We start from the raw sequence: 25878 nt of genomic DNA, 5'->3' as shown, positions 1-25878 counted from the left end.
TTTAAAAATCTTTTAGAATTTGAACATATAAAATGAGAATACTAGTCAACAAAGTATACTAAATGATATATATAAACATGGATAAAATTTTTTTTTAATTAATATTCAGGAGTTATGGGCTTCCCTGGTGGCTCAAACAGTAAAGAATCCACCTGCAATGTGGGAGACCTGAGTTCAATCCCTGGGTTGGAAGATCCCCTGGAGGAGTGAGTTATGGTGGATATATCTTATATCTTATATAAGATACAAATGTAAGGTTTTAGTATTAATACATGGTTTATTATTCCTATAGTTATTCTTAGCCTCTTAGATATTCAAGAAATTATACCAATTAATTTACATTGGTTTTAATATCTGATTTAAATGAATTATATCAATTATCCATAAGGTAAATATTGTCATATGCAATTTACAAGTGAGGACTTCAGTGCTCAAAGTTTATACAGGTTGCTCAATTTTAACACAAGCCAATTAAATTCAAGGCTAAGACTCTTTCTACTACTCTGTATTTATTATGTGTAAGGCACTATGCTATGTCCAATTGGGTATATTATCTTCCTTTTGAAACTTTTCTGTCAACTACTGTGACACTGAATTCTGTTGCTTTGCTCCTATTGCTCAAACACCTCTGTTGTCTGCACTTTTGACCTTAACTCTTCTAAACATAACCATCTCATACATTTCTGCCCTTTCTGCACTAGGAATCTTCTTTGTTTCACAGTCAGACGAGACTGAGCGACTTCACTTTCACTTTTCACTTTCATGCATTGGAGAAGGCAATGGCAACCCACTCCAGTGTTCTTGCCTGGAGAATCCCAGGGATGGGGGAGCCTGATGGGCTGCCGTCTATGGGGTCGCACAGAGTCGGACACAACTGAAGTGACTTAGCAGCAGCAGCAGCAGCATCCCTCTTAACAACTCCAGCAAGTTTCAGTTATCAACTTTCTGTTGCTAATTCCCCAAACCAAGTGTCTAGTTCTGCTTTGAGCTCCAGAACTAAAACTTCCAATAATCTGAGATAGCTTCATCTGAGGATTTCTGAGGTGGTGCTAGTTATAAAAAAAATCTGCCTACCAATGCAGGAGATGCAAGAGACATGGGTTCGATTCCTGGGTCAGGAAGATTCCCTGGATTAGGAAATGGCACTCCACTCTAGTATTTTTGCCAGAAAAATTTCATGGATAGAGGAGCATGGTGTGCTACACTCCATGTGGCTGCAAAGAGCAGAACGACTGAGTACAAACACACATACACACACACACACACACACCTCCATCTCATTGATTTAGGTTGGCCATGTCTACAACTGCAACACATGATAACCAGGGAATAGCATTCCCTTCATAAACAAACTTCCCAAGAACCCCTGTCTCAGGCTCCCTCCTAAGGATCTCAGACTGGCAATTCTGTACATTGCTTCCTGAGTCATACTTTAAAATGAAAATAATGTCATGTATACTATAACTATGACTTCCTGGAGAAGGAAATGGCAACCCACTTCAGTATCCTTGCCTGGAGAATCCCACGTACAGAGGAGCCTGGTAGGCTATAGTCCAGGGGGTCGCAAAGAGTCGGACATGACTGAGCGACTTCACTCACTCACTCACTCATACTATGATTATGAAAGTGAAAGTAAGTGAAAGTCACTCAATCATGTCTGACCCCATGGACTATACAGTCTTCAGGCCAGAATACTGGAGTGGGTAGCCTTTCCCTTCTCCAGGAGATCTTCCCAACCCAGGGATCAAACCCAGGTCTCCCTCATTGCAGGCAGATTCTTTACCAGCTAAACCACAAGGGAAACCCAAGAATACTGTGGAGTGGGTAGCCTATCCCTTCTCTAACGAATCTTCCCGATCCAGAAATCAAACTGGGGTCTCCTGCATTGCAGGTGGATTCTTTACCAAGTGAACTATTAGGGAAGCCTTTACTATGACTATGTAAGATGTTAAATCAGACATTTTTTTTTTAATCAACTGTCTGAATTTTATATAAGTCTAAAATTAGTCAAAAGTAAAAAAGTTCTTTAAAATTGTGTTTGAACAGATTATGCCACTTTCCTCAATATCCTCAAATGTCCCCCCTTAAAGCCAGAACAGAATCTAATCCTTATCAGAGTGTTTCAGGTCCTAGATGATCTGCCTCTGGTCAGCTTGTCATTCCCACTTATCCTGTTCTCCATATGCTCATGTGGAGCACACGCTCATGAGAATATGAGCACATGAGGATAAGCTTATATGCTCAGTCTCCAGTTGCTCATATGCTTCAAGGCATACAATCATCCCATGGTATCCACAGGACATTGGTTATAGGATCCTCTGTGGGTACCAGAACCCACTGATGCTCAAGTCTTTTACATAAAATGGCATATTACACTCAGCCCTCGGAATCAGCAGCTTCAGCAAATTCAACCCACCATGGATATGGAGGGCCCACTGTCCTAACATCACTGCTGTTTTCCTCACATGCTAGATTCATTCCTAACTCATGACTTACACTCTTTCTGCTTGGACAGCTCTTTCCTCACATAATCACATAGCTTGCTCTCTATCTTTATTCAGTTATCTTCTCATATATCACCTTTCTAGAGATGACGTCTCTGATAATCATAACTAAAATAGTACTCTCTCAAACTAGGCATCCCTCATGTTTTTTTTTCCCTATATTTTTTTTTTACATACATCTGACCTGATGTATCCTACATGTTCTATCCTATATAGGAAGGTCAGTTTCACGAGAATCGGAATTCTCTCAACAAGGGCAGGAACTATTTCTTCAGCATTTGGAACAATTTCTGCCACCAGGTGAGTCTTTAATTAGTGTTTGTTAAATCACTGACAAGAGACACATCTATATAAATTAACTCAATCCCAAGCGTTCCTACCTTCTGTATGGGTAAAAACAATCTATTTGGAGGAAAAGGCAGTAGGTACATTGAAAGTAAATATATACATATACACACACCAAATATAAAGTTTCTACTGTGAAAGGGACTGCAAAGCCTCACTGTTAAATAACATGTGCTATAGAAAATGTATGCTGTCCTTCTGATGCAGATGTAGTGGGTGAGTGGGAAGGGAGCAAAAATCTCTGAGGCTTCTACATTGTGAAAATGTTTTATTGAGGAAGGACTAAATTTAGACCTTACAAGACTGATAAAATTCAGGGACTTCCCTGGTGGTCTGGTGGTTAAAATTTGGTGCTTACAATGCAGGGGCTGTGGGTTTGATCCCTGGTTGGGGAACTAAGGCGCTTCCCAGGTGGCTCAGTGGTAAAGAATCAGCCTGCCAATGCAGGAGACATAAGAGACGCAGGCTTGATCCCTGGTTGGGGAAGATCCTCTGGAGAAGGAAATGGCAACCCACTCCAGTATTCTTGCCAGGAAAATTCCATGGGCAGAGAAGTCTGGTGTGCGACAGTCCATGGAATCACAAAGAGCCTCATGCAATTTAGTGACTGAGCACAGCACAGCGGGGAACCAAGCTTCCATATGCCATGAGGCCAAAAAAATTAGAAAAAAAAGAGCAAAAATGATTGGTAAGATTCAGCTAAGTTCATAGAAGTTGGAAGGGTACTGTACAAGAGGGATGTGAGAGGAAAAAGGCGTGGGAGAAAGAATAGGAATACAAAAAAAAAAAAGCTGAGTTCTGAAGCAGTCTGGGAAGTACAGAGTGTGGACTGGTGATTTAGATGACGTGCTGGAAAGGAGATTTAAGCTAGATTGAAAGAAGCTGTGAATGTCTTTCATACCTCTCTTTCACAAAAATTATGTGCATATTACCATCTCTCTGTCCATTTAGTCTCTCATCCTCTAGCAGTTTACCATCTCTCCCAATATCATTAACATATAGCTGTAAAAACATCCTAATACAGTGCTATAAACTGTCAAAATTTCATGCAGGTGAAGTCCTGATAGCCTTATAACTTAGGTAATTTTCAAATAACATCCCCATAATATCACCAAAAGTATGATAAGAACCTGAGTTTCAAGTTGGAAAACTATGACAGGCAATGTTAATGACTTTTATAAAGTCATGCTATAAATTATTTTGTCTGCTTTCAAAAATGACTACATTGCCAAATGGAACCAGAAAGCATGGCAACATTGTAATATTTAGCTTAGTATTTCATGTCATTTTATATTATTGGAGTATAATTGCTTTACAATGTTTTGTTACTTTCTGCTGTACAACAACATGAATCAGCTATATATATATATATACACACATATTCTCTCCTTCTTGATCACTCCTTCCACCTCTCCCATCCCACCACTCTCGGTCATCACAGAACACCGAGCTGAGCTCCCTGTGCTGTGCAGCAGCTTCCCACTAGTTATCTATTTTACACACGGTAATGTATAGATGTCAATGCTACTCTCTTAATTTGTCTCACCCTGCTATTTCATATTTTAGACAGTATGGGATACATGTCATACCTGTAGGTCTCTGTAAATTCTTTTGTACTAAAATTCTTCTCAGTGTACCATCCATGGCCGCCTCTTCTATGTGGGAGTGGTCCCCAACAACAGTCCAGTACATCATCCTGAAGAGATAGGTCAAGTTGATTAGCCTGGTGACAATGCTGGCATAGCCCCAAACAAGATCTGAAAAGATCCTGTGCATTTGAATCACCTTAGAGTCCCTGATAAAGGGACTAACTCTAAATATGCAGAGTAAAGACCTCCAAGAGAGGGCTGTGGAATCAAGGTTTTAAATAGTCATGCACTAGTCCCTGATAGCTCAGCTGGTAAAGAATCCCCCTACAATGCAGGAGACCTGGGTTCAATCCCTGGGTTGGGAAACTTCCTGGAGAAGGGAAAGGCTACCCACTCCAGTATTCTGGCCTGGAGAATTCCATGGACTGTATAGTCTACGGGGTTGCAAAGCATCGGATACGACTGAGCGACTTTCACTCACTCACTCACACTAGTGTTAGTCTCTCAGTTGTGTCTGATTTTTTGCAATCCCATGAACTGTAGACCACCAGGCTCCTCTATCCATGGCATTCTCCAGGCAAGAATACTGAGGTGGGTGCCATTTCCTTCCCCAGGGGATCTTACTGATCCAGGAATCAATCCCAGGTTTCCTGCATTGCAGGCAGATTCTTTACCAACTGAGCTACAAGGGAAGCCCATATTTCCTACTAAAATTTTAGAGTTACTGTTTAACAGGATAAAATGTAGTTCACTTGATTCCCAAAGCTCAATTTTGAAAATTTCTTTAGAAGAAGAATATCCTAACACTTGAAACCATCTTCTTATTGTGACAGAATTCATTTTACTATGGTTTATACAACAGTATGTTTTCTTTTACGATAAAGTAACTATTTCCTCAAACAGAAATAATTTTCTAACTTAGAAGATACCACACTGCTTAATTCTATTAAGTAAACAATTGCTTCTTTTTACTCAGGATCTAATGGTCCACTTTATGGATGATTAGGAATTTTATTTAACATTTCCCTATTTCTTTTTGGCCACTGCTCATAAATGAAAAATAAAATAATAAAAAATAAAAACAAATCAAGTAAAATAAAGGACATATTTGTATTACATTTTTAAAGTCTGTTTATACATATGCTTTCATTTTTTATTACCAGAAATAGCCAAAATCACTAATACTCTACACTTAAAATGGTTAAACATTATATATAACATCTCAAAAAATTAGTTTTAGATTAACAATAGTGGTTACACTTTTCACATCAGTTTCATTAATCTGAATGTATATACAACATATACAGACACTAAATGTATAAAGTACATTTATACAACTGTTCAGAGAAAAACACAAATTTTTCACCACCATTTGGTATGAAAAGAACATTCTTTTTTACAGAAGGAGTAGAGGGATTTTCACAAGTCTTGTGACTCTATGTTGAACACTTATCCAAAAACAACACTATAGAAAACAGGTGGGACAATCTCTAAAAATGGATAGTCATATCAAGAAACATCAATAACCATGTTATTAACCTACCCTCTTTTAGGATTTACAGCAATGGCATAGGGTTCTCCAGCCATATTTGTTAAGAGTCTGGTACAGTTGGGGCCACTCAGCTGCCCTACGTTGATAGAGTACCTCAAACTGGTCCAGTGAGTAGTGTAATAACTGAACCAGTGCATTCGAGAATGGTCGGTCCAATAAATATTTCCAGCAACCCAGTCAACTGCAATGTCCCTGGGCCTTCTAAATTCAGGACACTAAAAGAAAACAAAACAACAAACCACAGTATTTGCAAAAGCAAATTGGTGGAGTTTTCTATATCTATATATTGAGATTATTTGGGAATCAAATATGATCAGGTATTAATTATAATATAGATTTTTAAACATATTTTATTCTTACTTTTAATAGGTATATAATTTCACAAGTCCTAAGTATATAGTTCATTGGAATTTTACCTATCACTGCCCCTGTTTATGATACCACCCTTATGGCAGAAAGTGAAGAGGAACTAAAAAGCCTCTTGATGAAAGTGAAAGAGGAGAGTGAAAAAGTTGGCTTAAAGCTCAACATTCAGAAAACGAAGATCATGGCATCCAGTCCCATCACTTCATGGGAAATAGATGGGGAAACAGTGTCAGACTTTACTTTTTGGGCTCCAAAATCACTGCAGATGGTGAATTGCAGCCATGAAATTAAAAGACGCTTACTCCTTGGAAGGAAAGTTATGACAAACCTAGATAGCATATTCAAAAGCAGATACATTACTTTGCCAACCAAGGTCCGTCTAGTCAAGGCTATGGTTTTTCCTGTGGTCATGTATGGATGTGAGAGTTGGACTGTGAAGAAGGCTGAGTGCCGAAGAATTGATGCTTTTGAACTGTGGTGTTGGAGAAGACTCTTGAGAATCCCTGGGATTGCAAGGAGATCCAACCAGTCCATTCTGAAGGAGATCAGCCCTGGGATTTCTTTGGAAGGAATGGTGCTAAAGCTGAAACTCCAATACTTTGGCCACCTCATGCGAAGAGTTGACTCATTGGAAAAGACTCTGATGCTGGGAGGGATTGGGGGCAGGAGGAGAAGGGAAGACAGAGGATGAGATGGCTGGATGGCATCACCGACTCGATGGACGTGGGTTTGGGTGAACTCCAGGAGTTGGTGATGGACAGGGAAGCCTGGCATGCTGTGATTCATGGGGTCTCAAAGAGTCGGACACGACTGTGGGACTGAATGAACTAAACTGAACTGCCCCTGTTTAACTACCACCCTGTTACAATATTTCCAGAACTGTAGAAGGTTCATTTATGATGTCTACCAGTTAGTATTTCTCTTAGAATAAGCATAATAATAATGTCTAATGTCATAGATCAGTTTAAACAAATCCACATAAATATCATCGTACTCTTCAATGCCTGATTTTGATTCAACATCATGTCCATGTATCCATACTGTTGTGTATGTCAGTTTAATTGTTTTTATTTCTGGATAATATTTAATTTCATGAATAATATCAATTTGTTTACCATTTTACTGGTAATATATATTTTGTTTGTTAATAATTTTAGGCCATTACAATACAAATGATGAATATTCCTGTATGTATCTTTTGGTGGACATGAACTCTCATTTTATTGAATATTTAATAAGAAATAGAACTATTGAAGCTTAAGGTATACATATGTTTGCTTGAATAGATAGGGTTAGAATTTTCTTTCAAAGCATCTCTACCAATATGCACTCTTTTCAGCAATTTAATAAAGTTACAGTTGCTCTGCATCCTTACCATATATAATTTGATTTAAAATCAAAAAAGAATGTTAATACAAATAGGCACATTTAGAGAGATGCTATATTAAAACGTCTTTCGAGGAAAGTTACAAACTCTGTCATTTATATTAAATCTGCTAGCTTGGATTTTCTGTGTAATACTATATTACTGAATTATTGTGAGACAAAGGTAAAAGAGTTCATTGGGAATAGACAGCAAGGAAAATAACGTATGCTGTGTGCCCTTCAATTAACTTGATCACTTTGAGCTGAAGCTAGTGTAATAATTAATTTGACATGCTCAGGTTTATTGTGCATAGCCAAAAGTGAGAAGGAATTCTCAGGGGTATTATATCAAGACTAGAAACAATTATTTGAAGGTGATTATAACTAGACATGTCATCAATGTGTAAAAGCATCGTTAAGACCTGGTAACAAGTGGAAATGTGGGTTTTTAACAGATGACTGTTTTTTCTGTGTTTTACTAGTGAACACATTTTGTTAAATTGTGCTTGGGTTAAAAACAAACAGACTGAACTTCTCAAAAAGTACATGAGATGCCAAGAAATAAAAATTGCAAGTTGCCATCTGCTTTGTGATTACTGAGATCATAAGGAAGGAAAATATGGCTCAAATTAAACACAGAACCTTTAGAAATTTCTAATGGCCTTTATTATTAGTCTTTTAACTGATTGACTTAAAAACTAAACTTTTGAAATATTACAGTACCTTATTTCTCTACTCTAATTTTAAATACTACCCATCTACCCAGTGATATCTCATAGCTACCTAAAGTTAAATGAAAAGTACTCTGAAATACAACATTATCTAAACACTCCATACAAATAATATTTATAAACGGGTAAAATATAAAGATTTATCCTAGCCAAACCACAAAATAATTTTCAAGTGTTTCAGTATCATTTAACTTAAATGTAATTGCTGCTTCTGATTTGGCAGTATTTAAAAGTAAATTTATCAACAAATGGTATGGACATGTCAATGTAAATCTTAAATTTATAAACATGAGAGACAATAGGAGAAAATAACCATTATGAACTGTATGAAGCCTCTTGGAGCATATTTATCTTTTTTAATACCACTGGAGCAATCTTTTACCATGTACTTGTACAGCACGAACATAGAAGAATACCCTATTTTGCCTTTGGTGGTGGTTGCTGGTTTAGTTGCTAAGTTGTGTCCTACTCTTGAGACTCCATGGATTATAGACCATGAGGATCCTCTGTCCATGAGATTTCCCAGGCACAAATACTGGAGTGGCTTCTCATTTCCTTCTCCAGCGGATCTTCCCAACCCAGGGATAGAACCTGAGTCTCCTGCATTGCAGGCAGATTCTTTATTGACTGAGCCAACAGGGAAGCTCAAATTTGCCTTTATAAAATGTTAGTATACTATATGATTTTTCTGTCCTAGTGGTATCCTTGCTAAATAGGACATATTTTATGCAAAGTACCTCTTTTTAAATTTAATATTTTCATTTTGTTTCACTCATGCTCAAAAAAGAGCTGGTTATCTTTCCATTCTATATTTATATTCCTCTTCTGCTAACAGTTAAAATCTCAAATTCCTAATGATCATGGAACATTCAGAAGTCTGATTTTGTGATACTTTTCAGAAAAGCTGGCTGGAGAAAATTCTATTAATGGTGAATTCTAAGAGGATATATAGAATTTAGGTCACATTACTAGAATAAATGTTACTTTTAAATGCTGAGCACAAGAGATACTGATGAGTTATAGAGCCATTTAAATACATATAGTTATTCTCTGGTTCCTTGATCAAGGAATCTCTAATGTCATTCCCATATCAACTAAGGTAGTTAGAATATGGAGTAAAGGATGGTCACACCCAATAAATTCAACCTAAAGTCATGAATCATCAGTGACAAGATGATTCTCAGGGAATTATGGCAACCAGGTGAAGATGTTACTAGGTATTCATCCTTAATGACTCATAACATACTGAATGCTCAGTGATTCTCAACACTGAAAAGAGCAAGACTGAACAAAAGATGAACAAGAAGACAGAAATAAGATGGTCTTATTGTTAGGGAAACCGTGGCCAAATTAGGAAATCATCTTTATAGTGAGTTCTATAGAAATAAATAATCCAAAAAAAAAAAAAAAAAGAAAGGAAGAAATAATCCCTTTCTATTGCTCATGGCTTGACCAGGATTGCATTTAAAGTGAAAGTGAAAGTCGCTCAGTTGTGTCAGACTCTTTGCGACCCCATGGATTATACAGTCCATGGAATTCTCCAGGCCAGAGTGCTAGAGTGGATAGCCTTTCCCTTCTTCAGGGGATCCTCCCAACCCAGAGATTGAACCCAAGTCTCCCACATTGCAGGTGGATGGATTCTTTACCAACTGAGCCACAAGGAAAATCAAAGAATACTGGAGTCCTTCTCCAGGGGATCTTCCTGACCCAGGAATTAAACTGGGGTCTCCTGCATTGCAGGCAGATTCTTTACCAACTGAACTATCAGGGAAGCCCAATAGGGAGGATTATGTTAGTCATCTAAAAGGGAACCTCATATTGAATGAATGCTGGTTGAAAGGTGGAGGGCAAATTGCTGGTGGGTCTTATGGAGAAGTTCAAAATCAATCAGGTAAACACAAAAAGTGGGAAAACACAGGAAAAGTAAACTGAGGTTCTTGGCCTAGATTGGAGACTGAAATGAATAACAAAAACAGGATGGTTACGCCATTTGTCTCAAAAGAGATTGAAAAACAACCAAACACATCAGATTGGAAGCATGAAGAGAATATGAAACTCTAATTTGCCTCTTTGGCTCCCACTCTAGACAGAAAGACCAATGAACTAGAGGCACTAATGCAATATGTCGTGTTTAAGAGATTGCAGAGGCGTGTGGTTACCCAGACAACAAAAGGCATTTCTCATTTTTTTGCACAAAGTAGAAGACACATTTTGATGGCTTTCTCCAGACAAATGATTTCTTTCCTAATAAGCTCTCTAAATACACAGCCAAAGTTTTGAGTCCTGAGGCATTCTTCTTTATAGAGATATATTAGTTGAATGAATGAAATGCTTAAATCTTGCCAAAAAAATTGGCAGCTTGATTGTAACACAATTAGAGGTTACTGCTTTAAACTACTAATCCTTTACAGCTGCAGATTGTAAGGTATCTGTCACAGTGCCAGCTTCAGTAAACTAAAAATATAAGTCACTAAGACATTTGTTTTAAATCGAGGAAAGAGGAAAATCTATAAAAGGAGAATTCAAACATTTGAACTGTGGAAATACTGTCTTTTTTAAAACAAAATTCCTATAGTTAGCAATATAATTTGAGAAAATATAGTTAACACAAGGATAGATTGAAGTTGCCACATATTTCATTTGTTTCTGATTTTTTCATTTTTGTGTACATATAAGAAAATTCAGTCCATTTTGGTAAAGTTAATTATCCCCTGATGCAATGCTAGTAAAACACAGATATAACAACACTGTAAATAATTTGGGTGTGTGCTGGGATGGGGATGGGGGTATCCATCTGTCATGATAAGATTATTTATGTTTTTGGTTCACAAAATGTGAATCAGATTAAATTCTCATAAATTAGTCAATACCACATTGCAGGCAGATTCTTTACCATCTGAGCCACCAGGGATGCCCAAGAATACTGGAGTGGGTAGCCTATCCCTTCTCCAAGGGATCTTCCTTACCCAGGAATCAAACCGGGTCCTCCTGCATTGCAGGCATATTCTTACCTGCTGAGCTACCAGGGAAGCCCAATAATAAAGGACTACACAAATTCTGAACATTACTAAATTTCACAGCTTAGTAATAGTCTGCAATACCTAGATAATTGTTATTTAAATCAAGCTCATACAGCAATGGAGAAACCCTTCTCCCAAAACCCAAAAAAGTTATATTTAAGAGCTAGAATATATATGAATTCTAAAACCACTTCAGGGATGAAACTTCTGCTTCTATCAGCAATCTATTCTTAAGAAAAGATCATTTCAATCTGAATATTTATAAGGCTTAATTTAAAAGATTATTTCAATTTTAATAATTTTACTACAATTTGTAGTATTTATCTAAAGTGAAAATGAAAGTGAAAATTGCTCAGTCGTGTCCGACTGTTTGCAAACTGATGGACTATACAGTCCATGGAATTCTTCAGGACAGAGTACTGGAGTGGGAAGCTTTTCCCTTCTCCAGGGGATCTTCCCAACCCAGGGATCGAACCCAGGTCTCTCACATTGCAGGCAGATTCTTTACCAGCTGAGCCACAAGGGTTTACACTAGGACCACATCAACCTGGCATAAGCTCTGTTATAGGAAAAGGAAACCAAATAAAAGTACATAATTCTCAGACAGTATCCAGAAAGTAACAAATCTATCTTTGGATATCAGGGTGAATATTGTATGTGATTTATCATTTTTAAAACATACTCAGTGTTCTTTAAACTTATTTGTTATGATCTACCACCTACCTACCATAAATATCAAAACTCAGTCAAAACTTTCACTTGGACTACCAGCTAAACAAAAGATATTATGGAACCTAGAAAATAACATATTTGGAATCAGAAAGTTGGTTTAAGAACTAGTCCTAGTTTCTCCATAAATGATGAAAGTGAAAGTGAAGGTGTTAAGTCACTCAGTCATGTCTGACTCTTTGTGACCCCATGGACTGTACCCCACCAGGCTCCACTGTCCATAGAATTCTCCAGGCAAGAACACTGGGGTGGGTTGCCATTTCCTTCTCCAGGGAATCTTTCTGACCCAGGGATTGAACCTGAGTCTCCTGCATTGCAGGTGGATTCTTTACTATCTGAGTCACCAAGAAAGCCCATAAATTATGTGGCATATAAAAATAAAGGCTTTGGGTCAGATGATCTGTGAAAGTGTTTAACTTCTAAACACTACATTACATAACTGTTTAAAACCTTATCCATTCTGTATAAACCTTGAAGTGAAGTGAAGTGAAGTCGTTCAGTTGTCTTCGACTCTTTGCGACCCCATGGACAGTAGCCTACCAGGCTCCGCCATCCTTGGGATTTTCCAGGCAAGAATACTGGAGTGGGCTGCCATTTCCTTCTCCAGGGGATCTTCCCAACCCAGGGATCGAACCCGGGTCTCCTGCATTGCAGACAGACGCTTCACTGTCTGAGCCACCATGCTAAGTCGCTTCAGTCCTGTCTGACTCTGTGCAACCCCACAGACGACAGCCCATCATGCTCTGCCATTCCTGGGATCCTCCAGGCAAGAGTACTGGAGTGGGTTGCCATTTCCTTCTCCAATGCATGAAAGTGAAAAGTGAAAGTGAAGTCGCTTAGTTGTGTCCGACTCCTAGCGACCCCATGGACTGCAGCCTACCAGGCTCCTCTGTCCATGGGATTTGCCAGGCAAGAGTACTGGAGTGGGTTGCCATTGCCTTCTCCTGCTATGTATGAATTTTATGCATTAGTCAGTAAGCAAAAAAATTTGTTGGTACTTATGGGGGCAATTTTGACATCATCTCCCTATATGAGTAACCTGAAATTAAGAAGACAAGGTGCCTTATGATAGTTAATTTTTTTTTCTGATAGTTACAATTTAAACAAGCACAACAGCTGAGATGAAAATTAGAGCTATCTGAAAGAACAGGCTGCAAAATGGTAGGTTGAGTACTTAAAGTTTTGTTTTTTTTTAAAGTCTTTTAAAAGTAGATTCTAACTTTAATATTGATGCTTTTGAACTGCGGTGTTGGAGAAGACTCTTGAGAGTCCCTTGGAATGCAAGGAGATCCAACCAGGCCATCCTAAAGGACATCAGTCCTGGGTGTTCTTTGGAAGGACTGATGCTGAAGCTGAAACTCCAATACTTTGGCCACCTCATGTGAAGAGTTGACTCATTGGAAAAGACCCTGAAGCTGTGAGGGACTGGGGGCAGGAGGAGAAGGGGATGACAGAGGATGAGATGGCTGGATGGCATCACTGACTCGATGGACGTGAGTTTGAGTGAACTCCGGGAGTTGGTGATGGACAGGGAGGTCTGGCGTGCTGCAATTCATGGGGTCGCAAAGAGTCGGACGTGACTGAGCGACTGAACTGAACTGAACTTAACTGAACTGATGGGAATAACAGTCCACCTTACCTGTCTCCTGAGAAACCTGTATGCAGGTCAAGAAACAACAGTTATAATCAGAAATGGAATAACAGACTATTCAAAGGTGGGAAAGGAGTACAACAAGGCTGAATATTGTCACCATGCTTATTTAACTTATATGCCGAGTACATCTTGTGAAATGCCAGGCTAGTTGAAGTTCAAGCTGGAATCAAGACTATTGGGAGAAATATCAACAAGCTCAGATATGCAGATGATAGCACTCTAGTGGCAGAGAGTGAAGAGGAACTAAAGAGCCTCTTGATGAAGGTAAAAGTGGAGGTTGAAAAAGCTGGTTTAAAACTGAACATTCAAAAAATGAAGATCATGGATGGCATCTGGTTCCATCACTTCATGGCAAATAGAAGGGGGAAAAGAGTGACATATTTTATTTTCTTGAGCTCCAAAATTTCAGCAGACAGTAAATGCAGCCATGGAATTAAAAGATGCTCGCTCCTTGGAAGGAAAATTATGACAAACCTAGATAGCGTACTAAAAAGTAGAGACATCGCTTTGCCAGCAAAGGTCCATCTTGTCAAAGCTATGGCTTTTCCAGTAGTCATGTATGGATGTGAGAGTTGGACCATAATGAAGGCTGAGAACCAAAGAATTGATGTTTTTCAATTGTGGTGCTAGAGAAGACTCTTCAGAGTTCCTTGGTTGCAAGTCAATCCTAAAGGAAATTAACCCTGAATATTCACTAGAAAGACTGATGCTGAAGCTAAAACCCCAATCCTTTGGCCACCTGACAGGTAGAGCTGACTCATTAGAAAAGACCCTGATGCTGAGAAAGACTGATGGTTGGATAGCATCAGTGACTCAGTGGACATGAATTTGAGCAAACTGTGGGAGATAGTGAAGGACAGAGAAGCCTGGCATGATGAGTTCATGGGGTTCCAAAGACTTGGACACAACTTTTGGACTGAACAACAAGAAAGATTGTGAAGTTAAGTTGCATTATTGTAAGTGAAACATAATATATTTATGGCTGGAAAAAAATGTGTTTTTTAGGGTATATGCATACTCTTATGGGAGAAGGTGGGAGGGGTATGTTGGGAGATGAGGCTAAACATCATAGAGAGGTTTGTAAGACCATGGTTTTTCAATGGAAAGATTTAAGGAGGGAGATATGATGCTGAGGTTTTATTATAAGATTATTTTGTCTGTGGTATAATGAACGGCTTGGGACTGGGGACTAAGGGGATACCAGAAACTCAGACAAGGTTTATTCAATGGACTCTAGAGGAAAGATTGTGAAATTTTAATCTAGGCTTTTGTGAAACAAAAGTAATACCAAGGATGAGAAGCATAACTTGTAAAGGATAACTTTCAAGATTGATATGCTATTGTCATGTATCCCCAAGATTTTCAATTAATTTATTGCTTCTAATTTAAAAGGTGTATCTACTTCATAACAGGTCTTGTTCTAAGTTCTAGTATTATAGTAGTAGAATAGGAAAAAAGAAAACTGCCACTGCTTCTGGATATTTATTTATAGCGAGGTGAGACAGATAATAGGTTATAAATATAATAAATGAATAAATTATGTGGCAGTAAAAACGTACTATGGAAATGCAAAAGAGCAGGGCATTGAGGATCCCAGGATGGGAATGGGATAATAGATTGCAATTATCAGTAAGTTATGCATTCAGACGACATTTAAACAAAGACTTGAAGGAGTTCAGGAATTGAATCATGTAGGATATCTGGCTGAAAGGCATTTTAGGGCAAAAGACCCTTTTAGGAAAGGCCTTACTTTAGTAGGTAGTGATCGGTTTGAGAAATAGCAGAGCTTCCCTGGAGAAGAGTGAGTAAAGGGGAAAGTAGTGGAAGATAATCAGAGAAGTAACAGGAGACCAAATCTTTCAAATCCTTAAGAGATGGTAGAAGAATTTCAGTCTTTTTAATGGAAAACCATTGGACATTTTTAATTGAAGATATGATGTGACTTACGCTTTATACAGAGCATTGTAGTTACTGTTTTGTGAGTCATAAAGATAGCAAAGAGATCAATTAGGAGGGTATTGCATTCATTCAGAAGAAAGGTGAAGGTGGTTCAAAACTAGATCCTTGAAGTCAAGCTGATATTATGGTAATCAGCTCCTAGACATACTTTGAAGGTACATTCAATAATATTGTCTGATTTTGGAGTTATGGAAGAAGAAGAGGGGCCAGCAATGCCTCTAAGATTTTCACTTTGAGCACCTAAAAAACTGAGTTGCCATTAAATTACATTGGGGAAGCAGATTTTGTGGATCATATGAGAAGTTTATTTTTAGGCATGCATGCCACCAGAGAAGGCAATGGCACCCCACTCCAGTACTCTTGCCTGGAAAATCCTATGGATGGAGGAGCCTGGTAGGCTGCAGTCCATGGGGTCGCTAAGAGTCGGACACGACTGAGTGACTTCACTTTCACTTTTCACTTTCATGCATTGGAGAAGGAAACGGCAACCCACTCCAGTGTTCTTGCTTGGAGAATCTCAGGGACAGGGAAGCCTGGTGGGCTGCTGTCTATGGGGTCGCACAAAGTCGGACAGGACTTAAGCGACTTAGCAGCAGCAGCAGCAGCTACTCTGGAGATTTTTTTTTTTTTAACATCCAAATGGAAAAGCAAGCAGTTAGATAGAGCCTGATATCAATTAGGAAATTTTTAGCATGTGATTTTATGTTAAACCATGAACTCTATTAGGAAGTGAGGAAGATAGAAATAAGAGGATCATGGTCAGAGCCTGGGGCATTCCAATATTAAAAGGAAAGGAGAAAAGGATCTAGCCAAAGATACTGAAAGGTGAGGAAAAGGAGAGAACAATAAAAGAGTAATTACACTGGTGATTCATCTCAGAACTATTTTGTACTAGTTATTATTACATCAAATGAAGTAACAAACAAAAAGAGCTACTTAAAGGTTAACTGGACAGACTCTTACTGTTACTATGTAGAAAAAGATTTCTCAACTCTGGCACTATTGGTGTTTTGGTCAGAATAATTCCTTGCTATGCGGAACTAATTTATTCATTGTAGGGTGTTAAGCATTCTCCCTGGCCTCTACTCACTTGATGCCAGCAGCAGTCCACAACACTGAGAATCAAAACTGTCTTCAGACATTACCAAATGTCCTCTGGGGTGAAAGATCATCCCCAGTGGAGAACCACTGATGTAGAACTACTGAATGCTCTCTGATGATGCCTCTCCCTCCATGACTCTAAGCATTTTTCAAGGTCCTTGATGAATTTCTGTTTTCAGATTTGTTTGAATACTCCTTTGTTTTCCTTTACTTGATCTTTCAGCAGTATGCTAGAAATATAACCAAAACTTCCTTTTCAAAACACTTTTCTTTTTCTCTTAGTTTCTGTGATTCTACATTCTCTTGTTTTATCCTAATGCATTGGCTGGTCCTTGCCATAGTTTTAATCTAGTCTCCGAGCTTGGTTCCAGTTCCTTCTTAATTTCCCCTGGTAATCTAACCTGGTTTGATGGTTTTAGATATCCCCTCAATTTTTCTATTCCTTAATGCAATTCCAGTCCAGAGATCTAAGATAAAGCTTTGACTACATCACTGCCAACCTAACATTCTCATTGGATCTCTTACTGGACTTAGCATAACTAAAACCAAACCCACAGTTTTCCATTTTCAGTTCAGTTCAGTTCAGTTCAATTGCTCAGTCATGTACAACTCTTTGCCACCCCATGAATTGCAGCACACTAGGCCTCCCTGTTCATCACCAACTCCTGGAGTCTACTCAAACTCATGACCATAGAGTTGGTGATGCCATCCTGCCATCTCATCCTCTGTCTTCCCCTTCTCCTCCTGCCCCCAATCCCTCCCAGCATCAGAGTCTTTTCCAATGAGTCAGCTCTTCGCATGAGGTGGCCAAAGTATTAGAGTTTCAGCTTTAGCATCAGTCCTTCCAATGAACACCCAGGACTGATCTCCTTTAGGATGGACTGGTTGGACCTCCTTGCAGTCCATTTTCAGTATCCTTCAAATTATACAATCCAGGGAACCAGATGTCAGTCTGGAATCTTTTCTCTCCTCATTTTTCACATTCATTCCATTTGCAAACATTTTTTTCCTCAAGATTCTACTCACTACCTTTCACTTTATTGAGACTATAATAGAGCAACATACCACCATTTCTATGGGAGCATAGCCCTTCTATGTGGCCTCTTTCTGTTATAGTCTTTTCTCCCACCAAATCCATTATCCACAGAAAAAATAAAAGAGTTGTCTTAGATATAAGTAAGATGGCATTACTTCCTTCTCATTTCCTAGGTCTTAGCTCAAATCTCCTCTTTTCAAATGTGCCTTTATTAATCATCTTACTCAAACCTATATCATTCAAGTTTTTATCTCCAAGTCCATTTTTTTACTTCCCCAAATACACCTTTCAAAAATTGGATTTTTTGTATTTATTTATGTGTTTGGAGAAGGCAATGGCAACACATTCCAGTACTCTTGCCTGGAAAATCCCATGGACGGAGGAGCCTGGTGGGCTAAAGTCCATGGGTTTGCTAAGAGTTGGACACGACTGAGTGACTTCACTTTCACTTTTCACTTTCATGCATTGGAGAAGGAAATGGCAACCTACTCCAGTGTTCTTGCCTGGAGAATCCCAGAGACGGGGGAGCCTGATGGGCTGCCGTCTCTGGGATCGCATAGAGTCAGACATGTGTAAAGCGACTTAGCAGCAGCATGTATGTTTTAGTTTAGTTGATTTTGTCTTTGTTCCACAGAATATAAACTTCATGAGGACAAGATTCTGCTATCTTTATCATATTCCAAGAACCCATCACCAAACCTAACAAACAAAACTCTCTAATAATGCTTTGCATGCATGCTTCAGGCATGGCCAACTCTTTGTGACTCTATGGACTATAGCCCACCAGGCTCCTCTGTCTATGGAATTCTCTGGACAATAATACTTGAGTGGGTTGCCATGCCATTCTCCAAGGTATCTTCCTGACCCAGGGATAGAACCTATGTCTCTTATTTCTCCTGCATTGGCAGGCAGGTCCTTAACCAATAGGGCCACCTGGGATGCCCAAATAATGCTTTGGGTATGAATGAATACAACTTGATTGGTCACCTTAAGATGCTATGCAATCTGATCAATAACTTAGTATTATTAATTGCATAATTTTATATGGTCATAAAAGATTTATGTTCAGTAAAATTTTGACAATTGATCACAACTATTTTAGAACCATCAATTCTAATCAGTATGTATTATTGAATGCCTGTCTTATTAATCAACAACAATCAAGCCACAGAATGATAGTAACATAATAGCTGATAGATTCAGATCTCTTCCAAGGTAATCATAATACATTATTTTAGTTGTTGACTGATTCGAATAAACTCTGATGGTTTTAAAAGTATTCTAGCCAAGCAATTATATTTCAATTTAGTTTCAATTTAGATTTTAATGGTGTCTTAAATTTATAATGGGCTTCCCAGGAGGTGTTAGTGGTAAACAACCTGCCTGCCAATGCTGGAGACATTAGAGACTCTGATTCGACCCCTGGGTTGGGAAGATCACCTGGAGCGGGGCATGACAACTCACTACAGTGTTCTTGCCTGGAGAATCCCATGGACAGAGGGAGCCTGGTGGCCTACAGTTCATGGGGCTGCAAAGAGCCAGACACAACTGAAGTGACTTAGCAGGCATGCACGTAAATTTATAATACTGAAGAAAGAAAAAAAAAAAAAAAAAAACTATCAACTTTTACCACTACCCAAATGTCCTAAAACAAGACTTTGAAGTTTTTGCTAAAATTTATGTACACACATTTATGTCTGGGTACACTGTTGTTGTTGTTTAGTCGCTAAGTCATATCTGACTCTTTGCAACCCCATGGACAGTAGCCCTCTGGGCTCTTCTGTCCATGGTATTTCCTAGACAAGAATGCTGGAGAGGGTTGGCCTTTCCTTCTAGGGTATCTTCCCAACCCAGGGATCAAACCTGTGTCTCATGCATTGGCAGAAGGATTCTTTACTGCTGAAGAACCAGGGAAGCCCGTGGTTACATAGGAATACTAATAAATTTATGTATGCATGTGTGTATGTGTGTGAGATGTACACACAGACCCATATATTGGGTAGGAGATTTAAAGCTAGGACTCCAATTAGAAACTGAAACCTATTAAAGAAAACTTAATTGAATATTTTGTTAAAGTTTTTCAGGAAAAATGGTTCTAATCAACTTTTTGAGAAAAGGGTATGAGTATTAATGAATACAATTATATTTATTCTGAACAATTTCTTTTGCATAATGGGGAATATGCCAAGCATGGTATCTCATATTCACTTCTCAAAACCAGGTAGATCAGATGAACCATTTGTTTTGCTCAGGAATACAGCTCTTTAATGGTAAAATCTAATGTGGAGAGTTCAAGTTATTTGCATTTTCAAGCACTGACCTACTTTATAGTGCTTGCTATCATGTATCTCGCATTTCATACTAGAAATAATAAATTGCCAGAAAGTATGTACAATTGTTGAATAATGCTATCGTATCCTCTTCTGACTACTAAAATTCAAATTCAGAAATCTCATTATGCTTTACATACAGATTGAATCATGTCAGTCTTTTAAGTTTTAAATTATTTAATTTTCTTAAAGAAAAAAAATCTATCCATTTTGTATAGCTCAGGGGGTTAGAAAATCATAGGCATTTCTATCTATAAATAACTTAGTCTGCATCTGAATTTTAAATTTGCAATCCTAATTGCTATTCCAACCATTTTCACAGACTACAGAAGAGAATTCCCTTCATGATTTCTAAAAAAGATCATGTTAAAAATTATTTTCCTTTAGAATGGACTTCAGTTAACATTTAGTTGCCTGAGCAATATTTTTCTGATTTCTGATACAACACATTTTCTGCCCTTTCCTGAAATAAAAAATATTCCAATTTTTTCTGTAGCTTTGAATATACCTTCAAGATATCCTGTCATCACATGGATCACTCCTGCGACTGAACATGTGCTGTCATGTAAGGCTCTTTGTGACCCCACGGACTATAGCCCACCAGGCTTCTCTGTTAAAGGAATTTTCCAGACAAGAATACTGGAGTGGGTTGCCATTTTCTACTCCAGGGGATCTTCCCAGCCTGCATCTTCTGTATTGGCAGGTGGATTCTTTACTAGTAATCCACATGGGAAGCCACTGATAATGGAGTAATAACTACAGTGTCCATAGTTTGATTTGCATATTCTTTCTTTCACCTATTGATTCAGAGATAGAAATCAATGGACCATATTCAGCTCAGGGAAAAACTTTAAGTTTCATTTTCTGAGGAGTGGGGAATTCTCAGGTAAGTAGTATTTGTGCCAAAACTTAGAAGATGAAATAGACTGCAGGAAATCATAACCCACTCCAGTATTCTTGCCTGGAGAATTTCATGGACATAGGAGCCTGGTGGGCTATAATCCATGGGATCACTAAGGGTTGGACACGATGAACAACTAACACTTACTTACACTTCATTAAACTAATGGATGACTATGTGGTGACTGTTAAAAGAGCAAGTATCATACATTGCAGGGAAATTCATGGGGGTAAAAATCAATTCTTTATATACAACATGGATTTCGGAGAAATACATACAAATTGTCTAGGTAATAGCTGGATAAACATAAACTATGTCACATGTTTTATTTTAAACCACACATATTTACTATTGGAAGGGACTTTAGAAATTTTCTACTTCAAAACACTACTTAGTTTTCAGATGAATGGAGATGTAGCAGGTATTTAAAGTTAAGTCTAAAATTTGTCATGTTTTTGTTGCATGGCCATAGATAAGCCATCTAATCATTCTAGAACACACACTGATCATTAAATTAAGGTGGTGAGAATGGATTTATTTCATATTTATAATATTGAGATATCAGGGTTACAAGGTAGTTTAGGAATCAAAATTGAATAATTACCCTTATCAGTGTAGCCTTAAGGATATATATACACACACATAATGCACTGGTAAGAATTTATATGGAATGCTTAATGATTTGGAACATGGTGCTAAAACGCATGGCTCAGATATTCCAACCTTATAAGCATGACGTTTAGTTAGTCATAATGGGATTTTAGAAAATGTACCATTCTACTATTCACTTTTCTTCCTAGTGAATACTGTTACTCATGGGTAGTTCTAATAACAGAGAAACAAATGGCAAGAATAGATTACATGATACATCTAATTACTACCAATAAAATAATAATGAAGCTGCTTCAAATCCTTTTAGAAAAAGGCAAATAAATAACTTTGCACTGATGGTGAAAGACTCCGTACCACATTAATAAAATTATAAAAAATGTAAAATATATAAAGGTTAAAAATTTGCAAATATAATATACAAGTAAAATTTATACATTTGTGTTCTTGATGGTATAAAAATAAAAAATTAGCTATCAAGTAAGTTTCACTCCTGACTTACAATAAACAGTGACTGGAGGTTACTGGTTTTACTAATTTTTTTTTTTTTTTAAACAACCAGTTGCTCAGTCACTCAGTCCTGTTTGGCTCTTTGCGACCCCATGGACTGTAGCCTACCAGTCTCCTCTCTCCATGGGATTCTCCAGGCAGGAATACTGGAGTTGGTTGTCATTTCCTTCTCCAGGGGATCTTCCCGACCCAGGGATCGAACCTTGGTCTCCCGCATTGCAGGCAGTCGCTTTAACCTCTGAGCCACCACGAAGCTAAAGAATGCTCAAAATACCACACAATTGCACTCATGTCAAAAGCCAGTAAAGTAATGCTCAAAATTCTCCAAGCCAGGCTTCAGCAATACATGAACCATGAATCTCCACATGTTCAAGCTGGTTTTAGAAAAGGCATAGGAACCAGAGATCAAATTGCCAACATCTGCTGGATCATCGAAAAAGCAAGAGAGTTCCAGAAAAACATCTATTTCTGCTTTATTGACTATGCCAAAGCCTTTGACTGTGTGGATCACAATAAACTGTGGAAAATTCTGAAAGAGATGGGAATACCAGACCACCTAACCTGACTCTTGAGAAATCTGTATGCAGGTCAGGAAGTGAAAGTTAGAACTGGACATGGAACAACAGACTGGTTCCAAACAAGAAAAGGAGTACATCAGGGCTGTATATTGTCACTCTGATTATTTAACTTATATGCAGAGTACATCATGAGAAACACTGGGCTGGAGGAAACACAAGCTGGAATCAAGATTGCGGGGAGAAATATCAATAACCTCAGATATGCAGATGACACCACCCTTATGGCAGAAAGTGTGGAAGAACTAAAGAGCCTCTTGATGAAAGTGAAGGAGGAGAGTGAAAAAGTTGGTTTAAAGCTCAACATTCAGAAAACTAAGATCATGGCATCCGGTCCCATCACTTCATGGCAAATGGATGGGGAAACAGTGGAAACAATGGCTGACTTTATTTTTCTGGGCTCCAAAATCACTGCAGATGATGATTGCAGCCATGAAATTAAAAGATGCTTACTCCTTGGAAGGAAAATTTTGACCAACCTAGATAGCATATTGAAAAGCAGAGACATTACTTTGCCAACAAAGGTCCATCTAGTCAAGGCTATGGTTTTTCCAGTGGTCATGTATGGATGTGAGAGTTGGACTGTGAAGAAGGCTGAGCACCAAAGAATTGATGCTTTTGAACTGTGGTGTTGGAGAAGACTCTTGAGAGCCCCTTGGACTGCAAGGAGATCCAACCAGTCCATCCTAAAGGAGATCAGTCCTGGGTGTTCATTGGTAGGACTGATTTTGGATGACATGGGTTTGGGTAGACTCTGGGAGTTGGTGATGGACAGGGAGGCCTGGCGTGCTGTGGTTCATGGGGTCGCAAATAGTCCGACACGACTGAACGACTGAACTGAACTGAAACTGGAGGTTACTGATTGTGTTTATCCATCCCTCCAAGGACAAATATAAAAAAATATCAAATCATTTTCACTGCTAGTTATATACAAAATGAAGATATATTTTTAGCAACTATCAAATTCAGAAAAGAATAATTTGCAATTAATTTTTAATGTGAGATTATTCATTGTAGGGAAGAACATTTTGCCAGTTATCATCAACATCACTGCCATCGTCAACTCATCACTGTCATTATATCATTCTGTTAATCCATACATTGTATAGGAGGCGGTGATCAAGACCATGCCCCAAAAAAGAAATGCAGAAAGGCAAAATGGTTGTCTGAGGAGGCCTTAAAAATAGCTGAGAAAATAAGAGATGCTAAAAGCAAAGGAGAAAATGAAAGATATACCCATTTGAATGCAGAGTTCCAAAGAATAGCAAGGAGAGATAAGAAAGCCTTCCTCAGTGATCAATGCAAAGAAATAGACAAAAACAACAGAATGGAAAAGACTAGAGATCTCTTCAAGAAAATTAGAGATACCAAGGGAGCATTTCATGCAAAATGGACACAATAAAGGACAGAAGTGTTATGGACGTAACAGAAGCAGAAGATATTAAGAGGTGGCAACAATACACCAAAGACCTATACAAAGAAGATCTTCATGACCGAGATAACCACGATGGTGTAATCACTCACCTAGAGCCAGACATCCTGGAATACAAAGTCAAGTGGGCCTTAAGAAGCTTCACTATGAACAAAGCTAGTGGAGGTGATGGAATTCCAGTTGAGCTATTTCAAATCTTAAAAGATGATGCTATGAAAGTGTTACACTCTATATGCCAGAAAATTTGGAAAACTTACCAATTGCCACAGAACTGGAAAAGATCAGCTTTTATTCCAATTCCAAAGAAAGGCAATGCCAAAGAATGTTCAAACTACCGCTCAATTGCACTCATCTCACATGCTAGCAAAGTAAAGCTCAAAATTCTTCAAGCCAGGCTTCAACAGTATGTGAACCATGAGCTTCCAAATATTCAAGATGGATTTAGAAAAGGCAGAGGGACCAGAGATCAAATTGCCAATATCCACTGGATCATTAAAAAAGCAAGAGAGTTCCAGAAAAACATCTACTTCTGCTTTATTGACTATGCCAAAGCCTGTGACTGTGGATCACATTAAAGTGTGGAAAATTCTGAAAGATATGGGAATACCAGACTGATCTGCCTTCTGAGAAATCTGTATGCAGGTCAAAAAGCAACAGTTAGAACTGGACATGGAACAATAGACTGTTTCCAAATGGTGAAAGGAGTATGTCAAAGCTGTATACTGTCAGCCTGCTTATTTAACTTATATGCAGAGTACATCATGAGAAATGCTGGGCTGGAAGAAGCACAAGCTGGAATCAAGATTGCCAGGAGAAATACCAATAACCTCAGATATGCAGATGACACCACCCTTATGGCAGAAAGTGAAGAAGAACTAAAGAGCCTCTTGATGAAAGTGAAAGAGGACAGTGAAAAAGTTGGCTTAAAACTCAACATTCAGAATACAAAGACCATGGCATCTGGTCCCATCACTTAATGGCAAATAGATGGAGAAACAATGAAAACAGTGACAGACTTTATACTTTTGAGCTCCAAAATCACTGCAGATGGTGACTGTAGCCATGAAATTAAAAGACGCTTGCTTCTTGGAAGAGAATCTATGATCAACCTAGGCAGCATATATATATATATATATATATATATATATATATATATATATATATTTTTTTTTTTTTTTGTATTGAGGAAATTTCTATTTCATTGAATTTTTTTTTATCATGAATGGGTTTTGAATTTTGTCAAGTGTTTTTTATGCATAGTCTTCCTTTTTCCTAGGCAGCATATTAAAAAGCAGAGATATTAGTTTGCCAACCAAAGTCCATCTAGTCAAATCTATGGTTTTTCCAGTAGAGTTGGACTATAAAGAAAGGTGAGTGCCAAAGAATTGATGCTTTTGAACTGTGGTGTTGGAGAAGACTCTTGAGAGTCCTTTGAACTGCAAAGAGATCCAACCAGTCCATCCTAAAGGAGATCAGTTTTGAATATTCATTGGAAGTACTGATGCTGAAGATGAAACTCCAACACTTTGGCCACCTGATGTGAAGAACTGACTCATTGGAAAAACCCTGA

General features: G+C 38.2%; 1 protein-coding gene across 1 annotated transcript in view; it reads right to left on the bottom strand.

The window, feature by feature from the left end:
- LRP1B (LDL receptor related protein 1B) overlaps nucleotides 1-25878 on the bottom strand; it is a 2167013-nt gene that overhangs the window by 132093 nt on the left and 2009042 nt on the right. The window contains exons 78-79 of the mRNA XM_070768349.1: nucleotides 5982-6205; nucleotides 4439-4545 (exon numbers count right to left, since the gene is read on the bottom strand). Of these exons, the coding sequence (XP_070624450.1) occupies nucleotides 4439-4545; nucleotides 5982-6205 (331 nt within the window). The remainder of the gene's footprint in view (nucleotides 1-4438; nucleotides 4546-5981; nucleotides 6206-25878) is intronic.

The sequence above is a fragment of the Bos indicus genome, chromosome 2 (genome assembly GCF_029378745.1).
Source record: "Bos indicus isolate NIAB-ARS_2022 breed Sahiwal x Tharparkar chromosome 2, NIAB-ARS_B.indTharparkar_mat_pri_1.0, whole genome shotgun sequence".
Taxonomy (NCBI): Eukaryota; Metazoa; Chordata; class Mammalia; order Artiodactyla; family Bovidae; genus Bos; species Bos indicus.
The sequence above is the reverse complement of the archived record's forward strand: the minus strand, read 5'-3'. Positions and strand labels throughout refer to the sequence as shown.